This window comes from Lepidochelys kempii, chromosome 11, assembly GCF_965140265.1.
Source record: "Lepidochelys kempii isolate rLepKem1 chromosome 11, rLepKem1.hap2, whole genome shotgun sequence".
Classification (NCBI taxonomy): Eukaryota; Metazoa; Chordata; order Testudines; family Cheloniidae; genus Lepidochelys; species Lepidochelys kempii.
Window position 1 is genome coordinate 53,070,203 of NC_133266.1, and position 16,098 is coordinate 53,086,300.

At 39.7% G+C, this 16,098-nt stretch overlaps 1 protein-coding gene across 6 annotated transcripts in view; it reads left to right on the forward strand.

Annotated features, from left to right (window-relative positions):
• MYO1B (myosin IB) overlaps positions 1 to 16,098 on the forward strand; it is a 177,913-nt gene that overhangs the window by 84,801 nt on the left and 77,014 nt on the right. For 5 of the 6 annotated variants that reach the window (XM_073306214.1, XM_073306213.1, XM_073306216.1 and 2 more), the window contains exons 4-6: positions 2,148 to 2,242; positions 8,584 to 8,688; positions 12,170 to 12,216. In XM_073306214.1, the coding sequence (XP_073162315.1) occupies positions 2,148 to 2,242; positions 8,584 to 8,688; positions 12,170 to 12,216 (247 nt within the window). Of the gene's footprint in view, positions 1 to 2,147; positions 2,243 to 8,583; positions 8,689 to 12,169; positions 12,217 to 16,098 lie in introns of those variants that run through there. The other variant, XM_073306220.1, reaches the window with a different exon arrangement.

The following is a 16,098-nucleotide window of genomic DNA, read 5'->3' on the forward strand; positions in this document are numbered from 1 at the left end:
AGCATCTCCATCATTGGGGATTTTTAAGAGCAGGTTGGACAAACACTTGTCAGGGATATGGTCTAGATCAGTGCTACTCAAAGTGGTGGTCTGCGGTCTGGTGCCAGTCCATGAGCCATCGGCTGCCGGTCTGCGCGCACATTAGGAAAAAAAAAAGTTGCCGGTCCCTCACATCAGATAGCTTGAGAAGCACTGGTCTAGATAACACTTAGTCCTGCCCTGAGTGCAGGGGACTGGACTAGATGACCTCTTGAGGTCCCTTCCAGTTCTATGATTCTGTGATCTCTTCTCTGCCCCCTTCCTGGACCCCTACTGCTGCCTGAAGGCCCTTGGCCCATTTTGCTTCTTCCCTCACAGATTGCTTTGAAAGAATGTTGCTTAAAATTAACTATGATGAACATATTTACACAGATAAGTCTAAGAGGCATGTGTTACACTCTCAACTTTGCAAGTTTATCTGCAGCACCTTTAAGGAATATTATTCTCTTCCTGAATGTGTCCTACCAGAGAATCTTGTGAATCTAGCAACTGTACTTTGGATATGTGACAATAGGGCTGCTGCCAGGAATTGCATCATGGTCTCTCGGCAGCAGTGGAGTCTTTTCTTTGCTACTGTTGTTACATGCTGGCCATATCGCAAATCAACTCTATTTCAGTGTTAAACACATTAGAGCTCTCTACTTTCTTGTACTTTAAACAATTTTCACATCTAGTTGAATCATTGAGTTCAAATTCTAAAGATGAATGGGTCTCCAGAGCAGAATTAAAAGTTTTAGGAATCTCCTCATCAATGCCAGATACATCAAGAGGAGTTGGACATCTTTGGTTTGCTGTGGTTAAAGTGGCTAGTGCATCAATCTGTTCTTAAATATGAGTTACCAGTTAGCGTCTTGTTTCTGCGTCTTGTTGGGCATGGATGTTTCCAAACCATCTTGAGCTGTGTCTAATGTTATAAACTAAGCAAGATCAGGCCTAGTTAGTACTTGAATGAGATCTTCAGGGAACAACCAGGTGCTGCAGGAAGTAATGTTGGCAGTACAATAGATAGCACTCTTAATAGCACTGTATGATGTGCTGTATACAGTTTCATTGTCAGCCAAAGATCCAAATTGTCCGACAAATTGCTATGATTTTGTCTCGTGGCCTGTGTGTGTGTATGTTCCTGTATAGTAGGCCTGAAGTCTCTGCTAGTGCAGAGAAGATGATGTCAATTCTTAATCTGTTTTTTAGCTCCAAATTATGTAACGCCACCCTAAATTTGGTTTCCAAATGTCAGTAATTCAGCTAATCAGAAAACATGAAAATATGCCGAGGAACAATGACAAGCCACAGACTGATAGTTAATGTTTTAAACATGCCGTGTGTACTTTAACCATTCAAATTATATTCATAATATTTTAATAAGATTTTTAAGGGTTTCTCCCACTTCTTTAGAGGGGAAATTGTTTTGGAATATAACATGCAGTGGTTTGGAGGAAATTTGCTTGAATGAAGGAGTGGAATTGGGGAAGTATGTGCCAGGGGAAAGTATAAGATCACAATGGAGGTTTGACTGATTTCCTGCCTGAAGCATCTTCCTCTCAGTGGAAGAGCAGAGCATCAACCCCCTTCTTGCATGTTAGTAGTGATATGAATAAGATAAATTCTAACCACAAATATAGTTGAAATAACAAGTTGATACAATATCTCATTGCAGTGCTTTGATTGTGGGTTGTAAACTTACGTTGTTACTTGACTCTGAAAATACTGGCATTTCTTATAGTGGCAGCTAAATGAATACTTACACGGACGGATGTATGTCTGCAAATTCTGAAGGCTTTAATGAGTCTCTAAAAGAGTGTGGTGGAGGGAAGTAACTTCTATTTCTTTCCCAGGCCCATTCTAGAACTGTAATTATGAAATAAATCAGTAATCACGAACATCCATGTTAGACTTTCTTGGCTCATAGGATTCCAAAGAAGCTTCAGTTCTCCATTTATCACTTGGTATAGTGCTTAGTAAGCTACATAGCATTGTTTTAATGCTATCTGAACCTCAAGGACATATTTTATATATATATATATATAATGTCTTGATGATATATATATATATAGTCTTGATGACATTTGCTTATTTCTCTGCTAAATTCATCATCTTTTACTTTACAGCTTTGCTCTGTCAGATGAAGCATACAGATCCCTCAGGGACCAGGATAAAGATCAGTGTATTCTTATTACTGGAGAGAGTGGAGCTGGAAAAACAGGTAATATACAGCTTTGTCTTCTCCATGCTCCCCTCCAAAAATATGAGAGGGTGTTGGAGTTATCTCTTTGCAGTTGCTCCATGCAGTAAACTAATTGCATCATGATATGTGTTAGTGCAGGTGTGACATTGCATTGAGTGTTGTTGCATAAATGCAATTCCATTGTACTGGTGCGATGTCATGATATCGATGTGCAAATCATCCTTTTGGTGACGCTATATTGCAAAGGTCAAAATAAATTCAGGATTCACTTGCCTTGCAGAATACACTCCAAGCCTGTGAAAACTGGACCTCCCCTGCCCTTTTGGGATTGGTTGAAAACCCTGGAAAGCATTCACCAAAGCCTTTAAATATAGGACTTTTAATTTCATACACTATTTATATAAAAACCATAATGGTGATGGCTTTGGAAATGAAATCTCTCATGCTGTGCTCAGCTACACTTAGTACACTGGCAAGCGTACAAGATAACTGCATTTCTCTCAAGCAAAGCTGGAATAATTTGAGAAAATTCTCAGTTCATTGAAAAGTATGGAATTGTGTGGGGGTAAATGTCACTTTCATAACTGTTCACCTTGAAAGCTCATTTAAAAAAAAATCAATTGCATTATAGTCTCAAATAGCAATTTAATAGAGCTGCTGAGGAAAAGAAACAGCAGGTACAGAACACTTAAATTTGTTTCTACATCATCTGAGCGATTGTTTCTGAAGGCAGGAAGACTTATGGCTTATTATGCATCCAGTAAACAAAAGTAAAATTGGTGGAAAATTAAACCACCAAGTGTACATATTGTAAGACTGCATAGAGAGTTGCTTCATTTGGGGGACATAGGGTTGGAAGGGTTTTGCACCTTAGTATTCTTAATGTGCATTCTCAAAAGTTATGTCCTTTTCTTTATTGCCCCTTTTGTGAATCCTGAATGAGAGGCTTTGACATTCTGTAATTCTTTCCTTTTCCAGTTCTGTGATGGGTGGTCTACTGAGTAAATAAGCATATTAAAAATAATCTTAAATTCCCTTAAAACAAGTTCACTGCACAGTAGTTCAAACTTCATTAATAGTTGAAAGGAATTCTTTAGTGATATATATATATTGCTCCGGATTTATCCTGATGTCATCAGAAAGTGCACACTTACCCTAAATTACATTACATTCACTTATTTGCTGCTTTAGTTCGTTTTTCACTCAAAGCTTGAGTAGCCCTTCCCAAAGAATTTGGACTGTTTAGGGAGATTTGTCAGATCAGATAGCTGAGGAACACTTAGGCATGCAGAGTAGTCTCTTATTTCACTGCTGCACATCAGCCTGATTGTCTCAGCATCATTAGGAGCCTTTGATCCATGGTAAAGATCTTCCATTTCCTCACAGCTACTGTCCAGTTTAAACCTAGCTGTGATCCTTTAGGGGATGCCGCCAAGAAAAAAATCATGTTTGTCTCAGTAATTTCTTCCCTGCTGTTTCAAGTGGATCCTTTTGGACTACAATAACTGGAAGAGATTAGAGAGAATATTTGTTTATTTTGTGCTTTCAGCAGCACTTTGTGTGTAACTAGTTTCATAGCTTTCCCCTGTTGTTTTTGCGAAGGTCTAACCCAACAGGGCAGGGAGAAAAACTGATTGGCTCAGGAGATTTGGGAGGGAAGCATAAAACCTGAAACAACTCTTAACTTGTTTTGTTTTAAAACTGAACAGATAAAAAAGGGACACAATCATTTGTAATGCCCTGCTACTGCCTTCATACCATACAGAATGGGTGCTTTGTAAACAGAGAGATACACAGTACTTTATTCTCCACAGAAAGGCCTGACAGTTTTCCATTTCTTGTCTCCATTCCCCTCTACTGCTCCACTGAAAATGGCTCCTTCAGCACTGAGGGATCTTTTTTGTGGAGGATGGGCATGAAGCTCCAACTCGCGTGTCCTACCTCATCTGATCACTAGTCCAACTGCCAAAAGCTCTTTTTCACCCAGAAAGATTGCAAGCATTCCACCCACCCAACTCACGGGGGAGGGAAATTAGAGCCTAAGGTTGAGACTCTTAAGAACGTCCATGTAGAAACAGAATATCATTCCACTTAACACCTGAGCTAGGGTTGCCTAGGATTGTCCGGGAGTCTCCAGGAATTAAAAAAAATCTTTAATTAAAGATTGTCCTGTGATGAAACCTCCAGGAATACGTCCAACCAAAATTGGCAACCCTAACCTGAGCATGTGTTCAGACAGCGAATCTAGATTTAAATCAGTCTTTATCCCTTAGCTCATCAGCCACTTCTGCTCATACGTTTTCTATGACAGATTCATATTACTGCATTAAGTCAACTCTTTAGATCAGCCTCTTTTTAGTTTTTTGGGAAAATAAGTGTAGTTAAATAAATGGATTGCTTTCACCTCCAATATGGCTACCCTTTCCGATGTATAAAAGGTATTAATATGAAGTTAACATGTAGCATTGAAAAGACTTGTTCAACATTTGCTAAAAAACATCACTTGACGCTGATATCTTTTGGTTTTGGTTAAGATTTGGAGAATGATTATGCTGGTATTATTAGATCTATCAGAAGCCTTTCATACCATTGACCATGAGGTGGTGTCAACTGTCTTGTAGACTTGAGTGTGTGTAGTAGACAGGATTGTGTTGCAGATGTTTTGTCCTTTCTGAGATCTCTGTGAGAAGAATATTTGGACAGACAGGAGTATTTACTCTGGTGGCATTCTCATGGGTTTCCCCAACGTGTGGAAATATTCTTGGTTTTGTGGATTGCATTTTCTTGTACAAAGAGGATGTCTTGCTACTGCTTTTTTTGTCCTAATATTTCTAATCTGTCAAAGGTACTTGGAGACTTGCATAGGTTTTTCTCATATGTTGAAATAAAGTAAAAGTTTGGATGTATATCCAAAATTATCCAGACTTCTTTGGCTAGAAAGCTGATTGGGAGTTTCAATATGTTTCTGGTACATAGTGGGTTGAGGCAGACTGGAATAAGAGACCAAGAGAATAGCTTTTCATGTATTTTGATACTTCTGTTTTTATTCTAATCTGCAAGTAGGACATGCAGAAGCGTGTACATTTTTTTAAAAAAAGTACCTGAATTTTGTTGACCATCAAAGATTCAAGTCAGTTCTTATTTTTGCCCTAATTTGTTTGCCTGTCTGTACATCAGGTGTAACAGGGGAGACACTCAGAAAAATCAATGAGGAGTCCTTGTGGCACCTTAGAGACTAACCAATGTATTTGGGCATAAGCTTTCCTGGGCTATAACCCACTTCATCAAATGCATGGAGTGAAAAATACAGTAGGCAGACAAAGATGGGAGTTGCCTTACCAAATTGGAGTGGCGGTCAGTGCTAATGAGGCCAATTCGATCAGGGTGGATGTGGCTTATTCCCAACAGTTGACAAGAAGGTGTGAGTATCAACAGAGGGAAAATTACTTATTGTAATGACCTAGCCACTCCCAGTCTTTATTCAAGCCTAATTTGATGGTGTCAAGTTTCAAAATTAATTTCAGTTCGGCAGTTTCTCACTGAAGTCTGTTTCTGAAGTTTTTTGGTTGAAGAATGGGCACTTTTAAGTCTGTTATTGAGTGTCCAGGGAGATTGAAGTGCTCGCCTACTGGTTTTTGAATGTTAAAATTTTTGATGTCTGATTTGTGTCCATTTATTCTTTTGCATAGAGACTGTCCGGTTTGGCCAATGTACATGGCAGAGGGGTATTGCTGGCACATGATGGCATATATCACATTGGTAGATGTGTAGGTGAACAAGCCCCTGATGGTGTGGCTGATGTGGTTAGGTCCTATGATGGTGTCCCTTGAATAGATATGCGGACAGAGTTGGCAACGGGGTTTGTTGCAGGGGTTGGTTCCTGAGTTAGTGTTTCTATTGTGTGGTGTGTAGTTGCTTGTGAGTATTTGCTTCAGGTTGGGGTGTTGTCTGTAAGCGAGGACTGGCCTGTATCCCAAGGTCTGTGAGAGTGAGGGATCGTCCTTCAGGATAGGTTGTAATACTTGATGATGCGTGGGAGAGGTTTTAGTTGGGGGCTGAAGGTGATGGCTAGTGGCGTTCTGTTATTTTCTTTGTTGGGCCTCTCCTGTAGTAGGTGACTTCTGAGTACCCTTATGCCTCTGTCAATCTGTTCCTTCACTTCCCCCAGGTGGGTATAAAGACTGGGAGTGGCTGGGTCACTACAAAAAGTAATTTTCCCTCTGTTGATACTCACACCTTCTTGTCAACTGTTGGGAATGGGCCACATCCACCCTGATTGAACTGGCCTCATTAGCACTGACTGCCCCACACTTGGTAAGGAACCTCCCATCTTTTCATGTGCTGTATATTTATACCTGCCTACTGTATTTTTCACTCCATGCATCTGATGAGGTGGGTTATAGCCCGTGAAATAAATAAATTTGTTAGTCTCTAAGGTGCCACAAGGACTCCTCGTTTTTGCTGATACAGACTAACATGGCTAGCGCTCTGAAACCTGTCACTCAGGAAAATGGAGCTTTTTGTGGAGTGTTTATAAGGAGAAATGGCCCTGCTCTTTTTTAGCCTATTAAAAATACTCCAAATAGCCCCCAAATCCTGAAGAATTTTGTGAATGATCTTATTTTACACCTCTACATCTCGAAATATTACGTGTTTGCGAAGCCTTGTAAAGGCAAGCTGTGGTTGAAGCAGACGGTGTAACTGTCTGTGTTAGGGTGACCAGATGTCCCGATTTTATAGGGACAGTCCCGATATTTGGGGCTTTTTGCATCTATTACCCCTCCATCCCCTGTCCTGATTTTTCACACTTTCTGTCTAGTCACTCTAGTCTGTGTGCTAGAGTCTTGCTCCCGCACCGCAGAGGCTGGGGTGATGGCAATTGCTCTCCTTTCCATCTGGAATAGCAGCCTGTGCGCCCCTGTCCCCCACTTTCCCCATCATCCCCTCTTCCAATACTTTCCAATGTTGCTGTGGTATTGGCAGGGTTGGCAAGAGCAGTGTCAGTTGTAGAGGATACCTTCTGGAAAGAGCTATTGTTTCAGGCTATTGGCGGACTGGGGTAGGCATCACTGCATTGGTTTGACTTGGGTCCCATTTTCACGCTTTTCTTTGCAACCGGTGAGGGCTGGGAACCTTTGTAAAAATGAAAGCTGAGATTCTGCTGAACTCATGTGATTCCAGGAGATGAGGCCCTGGGCACAGGCCTGCCATACCTATCTGTGTCTGTTTGCTGAATTTCAACTTAGGGACAGAAACAACCAGTTAATACTAAGCAAATTTTGCTTAAACAGAAGAGCATCAAAATTCAAGGAGAAACCGTTTGTTTGTTCTTTGCTGAAATCAGACCCTTAAATATGTACCAGATCTTTGAAAGGAGAAAGTAAATGAGTTTTTATGATCATTGTATTGATCTGAGTGGGATTCCTGCTGTTAGTAATTATATTGTATTTAAAGTTGTATTAATGCATATCCTGTGAGTTACCCCAAATTGGGCAATCTTGCATCATATTAAACACTGCATACCTGTTTTAAACCTTACTTGCTCAGCTCCTGTCACAGCTGCTCTCTTTGCTAAACAATATTATCATAAGATCCAGACTATTTGTTTTATGTAATCTTTACTTATATTATTTGGATGGGTCATTGACACTGATTTGATGTTTACATAACTGGGATTTTAACAATTTCAGAACTTGTTCAAACTTGTTTATGTTAAAATTAACACAATGAAATTATGTTCATTGACTAAATTAATGGTTTGTATTCTGTAATCTGTTTTAAAATAGACTGCATTAATTACTTATTTAGACTTTTATAGCTACCGTTATGTGATGCGTGTGTACGTGTGTGATTTGATATATAATATGCAAAAGCCAAATAAATCTACTAAATCTAATGACTGACTGATTGATTTAGTAGTTTTATTGGCTTTTGCATTTTGCAATGTTAAGTCCCATTGTCCGTAGCCTGACATGTTGCAGATGATTTTTCATACTGTTAGCTTGTTGAGTCACTTTTACTCAAGCCGAATGGAAAAGAACCTATATATGCTTGGTTCACTAGTGTTCAGCATCGTTTTGCTTGGGTCCAGGCCATTGAAATCATTAGGTCTCAATGTGCTCACAGGGGTCTGAGTGCATGGGCCTCATCACACCATCAGGGCCTGAGTAGTATCAAAAAGAAAGAGATATGTGGAGGAGGATTGGGGTCTTTAACTCCTGCTGGAATGGTAAAAATGTTAAGGTACACAAGCCTGCATAATAACTAAAATATTTGCATAATAAATAAAATATTTGTGCCAGTTTTCAGGACTATTTCTCACTTTGATCTTTTTTTATCCTCTAATCTACACCCCTCAGAGGCCAGCAAGCTTGTTATGTCTTATGTAGCAGCTGTTTGTGGAAAAGGAGCAGAAGTTAATCAAGTAAAAGAACAACTTTTACAGTCAAATCCAGTGCTTGAAGGTAAGGATCTAATAATGCGTGTAGAAAATACATTGCTTCCTGTACTGCATCCTCCTACCAGGTCAGCTGGCTTTGTTATTTACAGTATCTGAAAGCATAGTTGGTGCTTTATAGGATTACAGAAATAAGCCTTACAGTTATTCAGCTGTGGAAGGTTCTTTTTAAATAGAACTATTTTTGTTTAAATTGATTCTTTATTGGCAATACTGAAAGAGTGGGTTTTTAGTAAGGAAGCAAATGAGGATGTCAGCTTCTGGGCTAACTGCACTTTTGTTCCCTTCTGATTTCTTTGTGAATGTGTCTCAGGTATCTAGCTGTCACCTGCTAGTCTTTCACTCTCCGACTGCAGTCTGCTGTGATCAACCATGATTAACTTAGTAGATCTGCGTACCTTGGGTTCATAGCTCACGAAAGCGTCTGCTCAAATAAATTTGTTAGCCTCTAAGGTGCCACAAGTACTCCTTTTCTATCTGCAGTTTGTTTCTCTTAGGGAGCTATGGGAGTGGTAATGAGTGACCAAACAGCCTTATAAAGCCAAGTATTTATTTAGAACAAAAGGATTTTAGACAGGGTGATTTAAATCACTGGTCAGGAAAACGTGATGTAATCATGGATTTCTACATAAAAGTGCATTCTTGTTGGTTGTTATAACCTTAATATATATTCTTCACAACTCAGAGATAGATGTAGGTTTCATTTTTAGAAGGTACACACTATACATTTTTAAGTGATTTATTTAGAAAACTTTTCAGATTAGTTTTACAGCTATATCAGAAAATGAATGATTGTTTGGTTATTTCATTTACCAAAGGTAATTGAAGCAGATATTTATGAAGCCATTGGGAGGTGAACTATCTCCAATTCAACAGGTTAATCATTAATATTTGGAGGATTTTCTTGCCTTGCTATATTAGGAGGAGAACATCACCAGACAGACATTTAAATTGTTTTATTTAACTAAAACGACGACGTTATGTATTCTGGATTTTTTCTTCAACAGCAAACATATAATATTTTAACAAAACAAGCAAAACTTCCCATGACGTTGTTTTATTTAGGCAACCAGACCTTGCATTTCTTTGTTGCATTGTTTGCATTTTGCATGCATGCCTGTCTTACCCACATTTTACTTCATTAAAATATTCCCAAACTGGGTCTCTTTTAGGGCCTGCTTCCATTATAAGTTTTCCCTTCTAGTGAGAGAATGGTATGGTAGATCTCAAATCAATGAAGGCTACACTCAGAAAGACCTCAAGACTTCTGGAATATGGTGCTCAAACAGTTTCAGTTTTGTTTCTACTGCCTGTCCCTCCCTTCTCACATTTATCTCCAGACTTCTTCTCCTTGTCCAGATCTATTCTGCCCCCACCAATCTTCTATTCATTGAACTTTTTGAAACTTTGCGCTTTTAGAGAGAGGTAAGGGATTGACTGTGTACACAAATTTGCAGAGGGACAATAGGGTTCTCTCTCTCTCTCTCTCAACATTTTTGCTGTTAACAAGCACGTTCTCCACCCTGATTTCAGAGACAACAGATGTTAAAAACAATAAACCAGGATATATGCTTGCCTCTCTTTTCCTAAGGCTTGCCTGTCCCTGGATCTGGAGAAAGATCTAACTCTTTGACTTCTCTGTAGAGCTGCTCACTGTGTCCACCCCTGTTCCCCTGATAGCCCGTCACAACTGACTCCCCCAGCCCTCTCCTGACAAGGGCTTTTTAACTGTTCAGTATTTTTTTGCTCTCTGGGCTCCTACCCTGGGAAAGCAAGACTTGCATCTTCCTTGGAGACATAGGGAGCCATGAAGTTAATAGTTTCGCTGTTGTGTTGTAATTGCTGCCTCCCCCTACCCCCAAGAGTTTGTTTGAAGGTTGCTTATCTAGATTCATTGTCTTGTCTCCCTGCTAGCCCTTCCAATGGCCCCCTATTAAGATAGAACAATACATTCATACAAGGAAGTGTTATAGTCTAATCTATAATAATTTCACCTTGCTGACCAGATTACATGCAGTGTTCAAGTTATTTTCTCTCCGTATTCTTTAATTATTATGATATAATTCCGTGTCCATCAGTGGGTTCTCTTTTTGCAAACAAAGTGGGATTCTGTGTATTGAGGCATTATGGAAAAAGGCATGCAAATGGAAGTGAAGGAAGGAAGGGGACATAAAATTTACTATGGGAGGGGAATAGGAAATGTGCTAAGAGATAATGAATGTCCTCTCACAGGCAAGATCTGTCAGTGTACCATGCAATGGTCCTGTTAGTGCTGCTGAAACAGTATCTGGTACCAAGTGGGGTTAGCTATCCACCTCTTCTGGGGGGTCAGGACCTGCCGTTTGAGAAACCCTGACTTAAAAGTATGATGTTATATAATCATGATGTGTATGGGCACTTCTTGCTTCTTTTGAGAATTTAGCATTGCTGTTTGTGCTGCCTGTTGCTGTGTTGTCCTGCTTTTGGTTGCCTTCCTGTAAAAGAGAAGAGACACCATATCTTCCCATGATTAACAGTAATCATGCTATGACCAAGTACCAGCTGCTGCATTTTAGATTTTTTACAATTTAGATCATATTCTATGCCTTTATGTGCAGTTGCATTTAAACTAAGCTGTAATGCAAGAAAATGGCAGAAATATGTTATGTTTGCATAAGTTATCTTACGGGAATGCTCTGCTTTTTAACTATACTGCTAATGTAAATTAACATGAGAAACAGTGAATTTAGGAGAAAACTGTCTCTGATTCTTCATAATGGAAAGTTTGTTTTTAGTTCTGTGCATGATTACAAATGAGTCTTGTGTGTAGCACTGTATTTAATTATATGTTTGTTAAAAAGGTGACTTATTCCACTGTATAAAGTTGTTTTTTTAAAACAGTTCTGTCACTTTTAACCCTGGCCTCCAAGAGCAACAAATTCTGTCTTTTGGCTCCAGTTCTTTGACGCAGAATAGTCTCTCCATGCAAATTTGTTAAAGCTGAGAAACATATATTTTTTCACTCAGTGTCAACTTTACTTGAGTACTGAAAGTATAGATATATATTTTGTGACAAGTTAGCTCAAAGCCTTCTGCAATGAGCACGAGCACTATATTTCATAATAGTGAGTGACACACTTCCATTTGACAAACATTTTACAGGATGAAATCTAATTCCTTAACTTGCCCTACAGTTTATTTTGAGTTCATGTTGCATGCACGTTGTAAGCTGGTAGTTGCCAGGCATAGTTCAAAACCACGTTGACAATAATGTTGGGAAAGTTTTTTCTTCACTGGCTCTTATTGTTAGAAAACTTCAAACTAAACTGATCTTTATAAATCCATCTTCAGCAACTGATAATGATGTCTCAAACACAGGACAGTGCTTTGTTTTCCATCAGGCATCGATTTGTTTATTTTTGTTTTTGCATAACATACAGTCATGACTTGTTTTTTAGTATTTAAATGTTTTTACCATGTTTCATTTATTTTTTGTTCTTTCCTACCAGCTTTTGGAAATGCCAAAACTGTAAGAAATGACAACTCTTCTAGATTTGTAAGTATATGTACAAGGCACAGAAGATCGTACATATAGTGTAAAGGAGATAATTCCTATCAAAGTTTAGAGTGTGATAGATTTTTATGTAGTTACAGAAGCCTGGGCAGTATCATGCGTGTCTGGAGTAGATGTTCTAATAGGCATTATTGCTCATCTGCAGTATATTTTTTAAAGTCTGTGTTAATTAAGAAAACATTTAAGTGGACTGTGTCAACTTGTTCCAAACCAAATTTTGTCATGTCTTGAAATTCTTAGAATCTATTGGTATTTCCTTAAATTATGTCATCGGACCTTCTCCTTAACATGGGACATAGAATTTCTCCGAGCCCATGTAGATCCTTCGCTTACTGCTTCACAGCAAGCTTTTAAAACTTACTCCAGCACCAGCTGGTTCTCCAGAAGGCAGGGGTTTGTTGCTGTGGAGGTTAATCCCTATTCTGAGGAGGAAACAAGTCCATCAGTCACTTCCCAGAATTTCTAAGGCTTTGTAGCAAGTGAGTAACCCATGTGGCACTGTCTATCTTCCTTTTAGAATCAAACTGTACACCAGGAGGCAAAGGGCCACTTGAAATCCCACCTGACTGGTGGGTAAGTACTTGGGCAGCTAGCCTGAGTGGCTGCCGGTGCTGCCGTGGCCACGCTGCCATTTTTAGCAGACTAGCTTAAGCATAGCTACTGTGTTTCTATACTCTGTACTGGGAAGCACCCTTCTAGCTGCTGTGTAAATATAACCAGACATCCAAAAACTATCCTTTTTATCAGGGATAGGAGGCCTCATCCCAGCACTGTAGGTTTCTGTAAACTCAGTCTGCCCCATGGGGAATGGCACGTAGCTCTCATGCTCCCTAATTACCTGCATGCATGTGGGAGAGTCATTTCATTCTAGAGCTAGGCTAACTCTTGCTTGGTTAGTGGTTTTGAGCAGAAGCAGAGGGATCACTTGGATAAGGGATCTTTCTCCATCTGCATCTTTCACCTCTGGAACTATTTAAATAGACCAAAAGGAGTACTTGTGGCACCTTGGAGACTAACCAATTTATTTGAGCATTTAGTCTCTAAGGTGCCACAAGTACTCCTTTTCTTTTTGCGAATACAGACTAACACGGCTGTTACTCTGAAACCTTTAAATAGACCAACATTTCTGCTGAATACTTTAAACTACCCCACACCCACCATAGGAGCTAGATCTGTGGTAATTTGGGACTTGCACAGCCGAGAAAACAGATATTTCCTGTTAGGTGAGACCTGTAAACAGCAATGACTCTTTTTCAGAGTTGTTGTTATTCCCATTATATAATTGATCTTCCTAGTAAGTAGATGAAAAGACAGTATGTTGGGAGGAACTTGGTTCTCTTGTCTGCTTATGTTCCTGAAGTCGAAGTCAGATTCTATTCCTTTGTTTGCCCAAGGCAAATAATATTAATGAAGGATTAAAAGATTTTTTAAATCATCTTCAGCACTAAGGGAGGGCAAGTATACTTTTGCAAGCATTGGTAGGTTTTCATGACATTTTTACAAGGCTGAACTTGAATCCCAAAAGGGGAGAGGGTGTTAGATCACCTTTCTTTTTCATCTTATGTGAGAAGCTTTTCTTGTAAGAAAGTAATGACCATGTCATTTGAAAGGAAAACATTTTTGTCATAGCACTACTTATGAAGCCAGCCACATTGCTCTGTGATGTACAGCATTTAATGTTTCATTTGACCCAATAGAACATTTCACCTCTCCCTTCTGAATAATTGCTTAATTCATGATTTGTTGTGACTCCTGTTCTACAAATGCATTTAGTCTCCTGGTAAGAGTTTTTGTTGCTTTCTGACTTTAACATAAAATTAGACTGAAAACCAAAATATGCAAGAGAGTGCTAAATTTGAGAGTTGCCACTTATCTGGCTGGACGAAACATAATTATACCTCAGCTAGATTTGATGCTATTCCTGACACAGTTGGTTGCCTAAACGGTCATGTGACAAGGAGCATTGTGCTATTTATCAAGTTAATCACTGCATGATATCATCTTCCCTCTTTCTTTTTTTTCTTTTTTTTTTTTTAACTCTGCATCTTTAATTCAGATTCATTTTGCAGGCATGAAATTTCTACATGTGTTTACTCTTCAGTTTTGCGATGAATACCACATTAGCTGTTCTGGTTTTCTGTTAGTAGATTTGTACTCTGCAAATAACTTGTTAAGGAAAGATTTCAGCATAAAACCAAATGTGAAACTTGTTAGGATATAGATATTCAGGCCTGTCTGTAAAGGCCTATACTCTAAGAATTTAGGTGTATTCTTATCGCTTAGCTAGTTATAGAGGTATAAAAGAAAGAATCAAAATCACTGTCTGCCGGCGTAAGGTCCTTCTCTTACTGTGACAGACTGAGGTCCTGTGCTTAGGCTAAGATCTTTGGCTAAGCAGCAGAGGCAGCCATAAGCTGGGAAGCGAACGGTCACATCCTCACATTCCAAACTAGTCACATTGAAATAAGGTGCTCTTGGGCTGTTAGGCACTATCAGGACAGGATTGTATTCCTATCACCTCCAGAGAAAGGGAAGTGCCTAGAAAATGTAAAAGGAAACTTAGTTTGGTAGCATCCTGTCTGGCAAGAACTCACTTATCCATAGCTGGGATGTGAAATCCTCACTTCTGTATTGTTTTGTCATGATCATTCCCACTTTGCTATTGTTTGTCTGTATAATCTCTGTCTTGGTTCTGCGATTGTTCCTGTCTGCTGTATAATTAATTTTGCTGGGTGTAAACTAATTAAGGTGGTGGGATATAATTGGTTAAATAATCATGTTACAATATGTTAGGATTGGTTAGTTAAATTTCAGGAAAATGATTGGTTAAGGTATAGCTAAGCAGAACTCAAGTTTTACTATATAGTCTGCAGTCAATCAAGAAGTGGGTGGGTGTGTAGGGGGGAAATGGGAACAGGGAATGGGGGTGGGGAAATTGGAATCATGTTTTGCTAAAGGGGGAAATGGGAACAGGGAATGGGGGTGCAGAAATTGGAATCATGTTTGGCTAAGGGCAGGAATGGGAACAGGGACACAGGTATAAGGCTCTGTGGTGTCAGAGCTGGGAAGGGGGACACTAAGGAAGGAAACTGGAATCATGCTTGCTGGAAGTTCACCCCAATAAATCTCAAATTGTTTGCACCTTTGGACTTCGGGTATTGTTGCTCTCTGTTCATGCGAGAAGGACCAGGGAAGTAAGTGGGTGAAGGAATAAGCCCCCTAACAAAACTGTATAGGAGCTGGCGACTGGCAATAAATATTATTGCTACTAATAAGCTGGAACTAAATATTTGGAGACCCAAAAGACTGAGCACCCATCCCCAAATTTCTCTTAGGAGCTGAAAGTAGAAAGCCACAAAGAGGGTGTGTCGACACAGCAGTGTAAGCCCAGTGTTCAAACTCAGGCTCGAGCCTAATCCCCCTTCCTTCTACACACAAAATCATGCTAACCAAGGGCTCAGACCCAAGGTGCCAGGACCCACGGGGTGGAGGGTGCGAGCCTCAGTTAAGCCAGGATGCAGGGTTCAAGCCCTATTGCTTGGCAGTGTAGACACAACCCCACTGGACTTGTGCTCTGGGTGTCCGCTGAAAGTATCCCACAATTCCATGGGCTGACTTTGAATTCAAATTAATTAGAATATCTTTATTGCTTTAAATTGAGCCCCAAAATTGGTTAGGATGGCACATTCATATTGTGGTCCTCCACCTGGATAGAACTTAGGGTTGCTGGAGAGCTGCTTTTGTCAGTTGAAGGCCTTCCCAAACCTCCCCCTCCCCCCCACCCCCCCGCAAACTCTTGCTCAGTAGCTGGTGAGAGATTCTTGTGCTGCTTCCACACAGCTGAGTCTGCTCTGACTGCTCCTC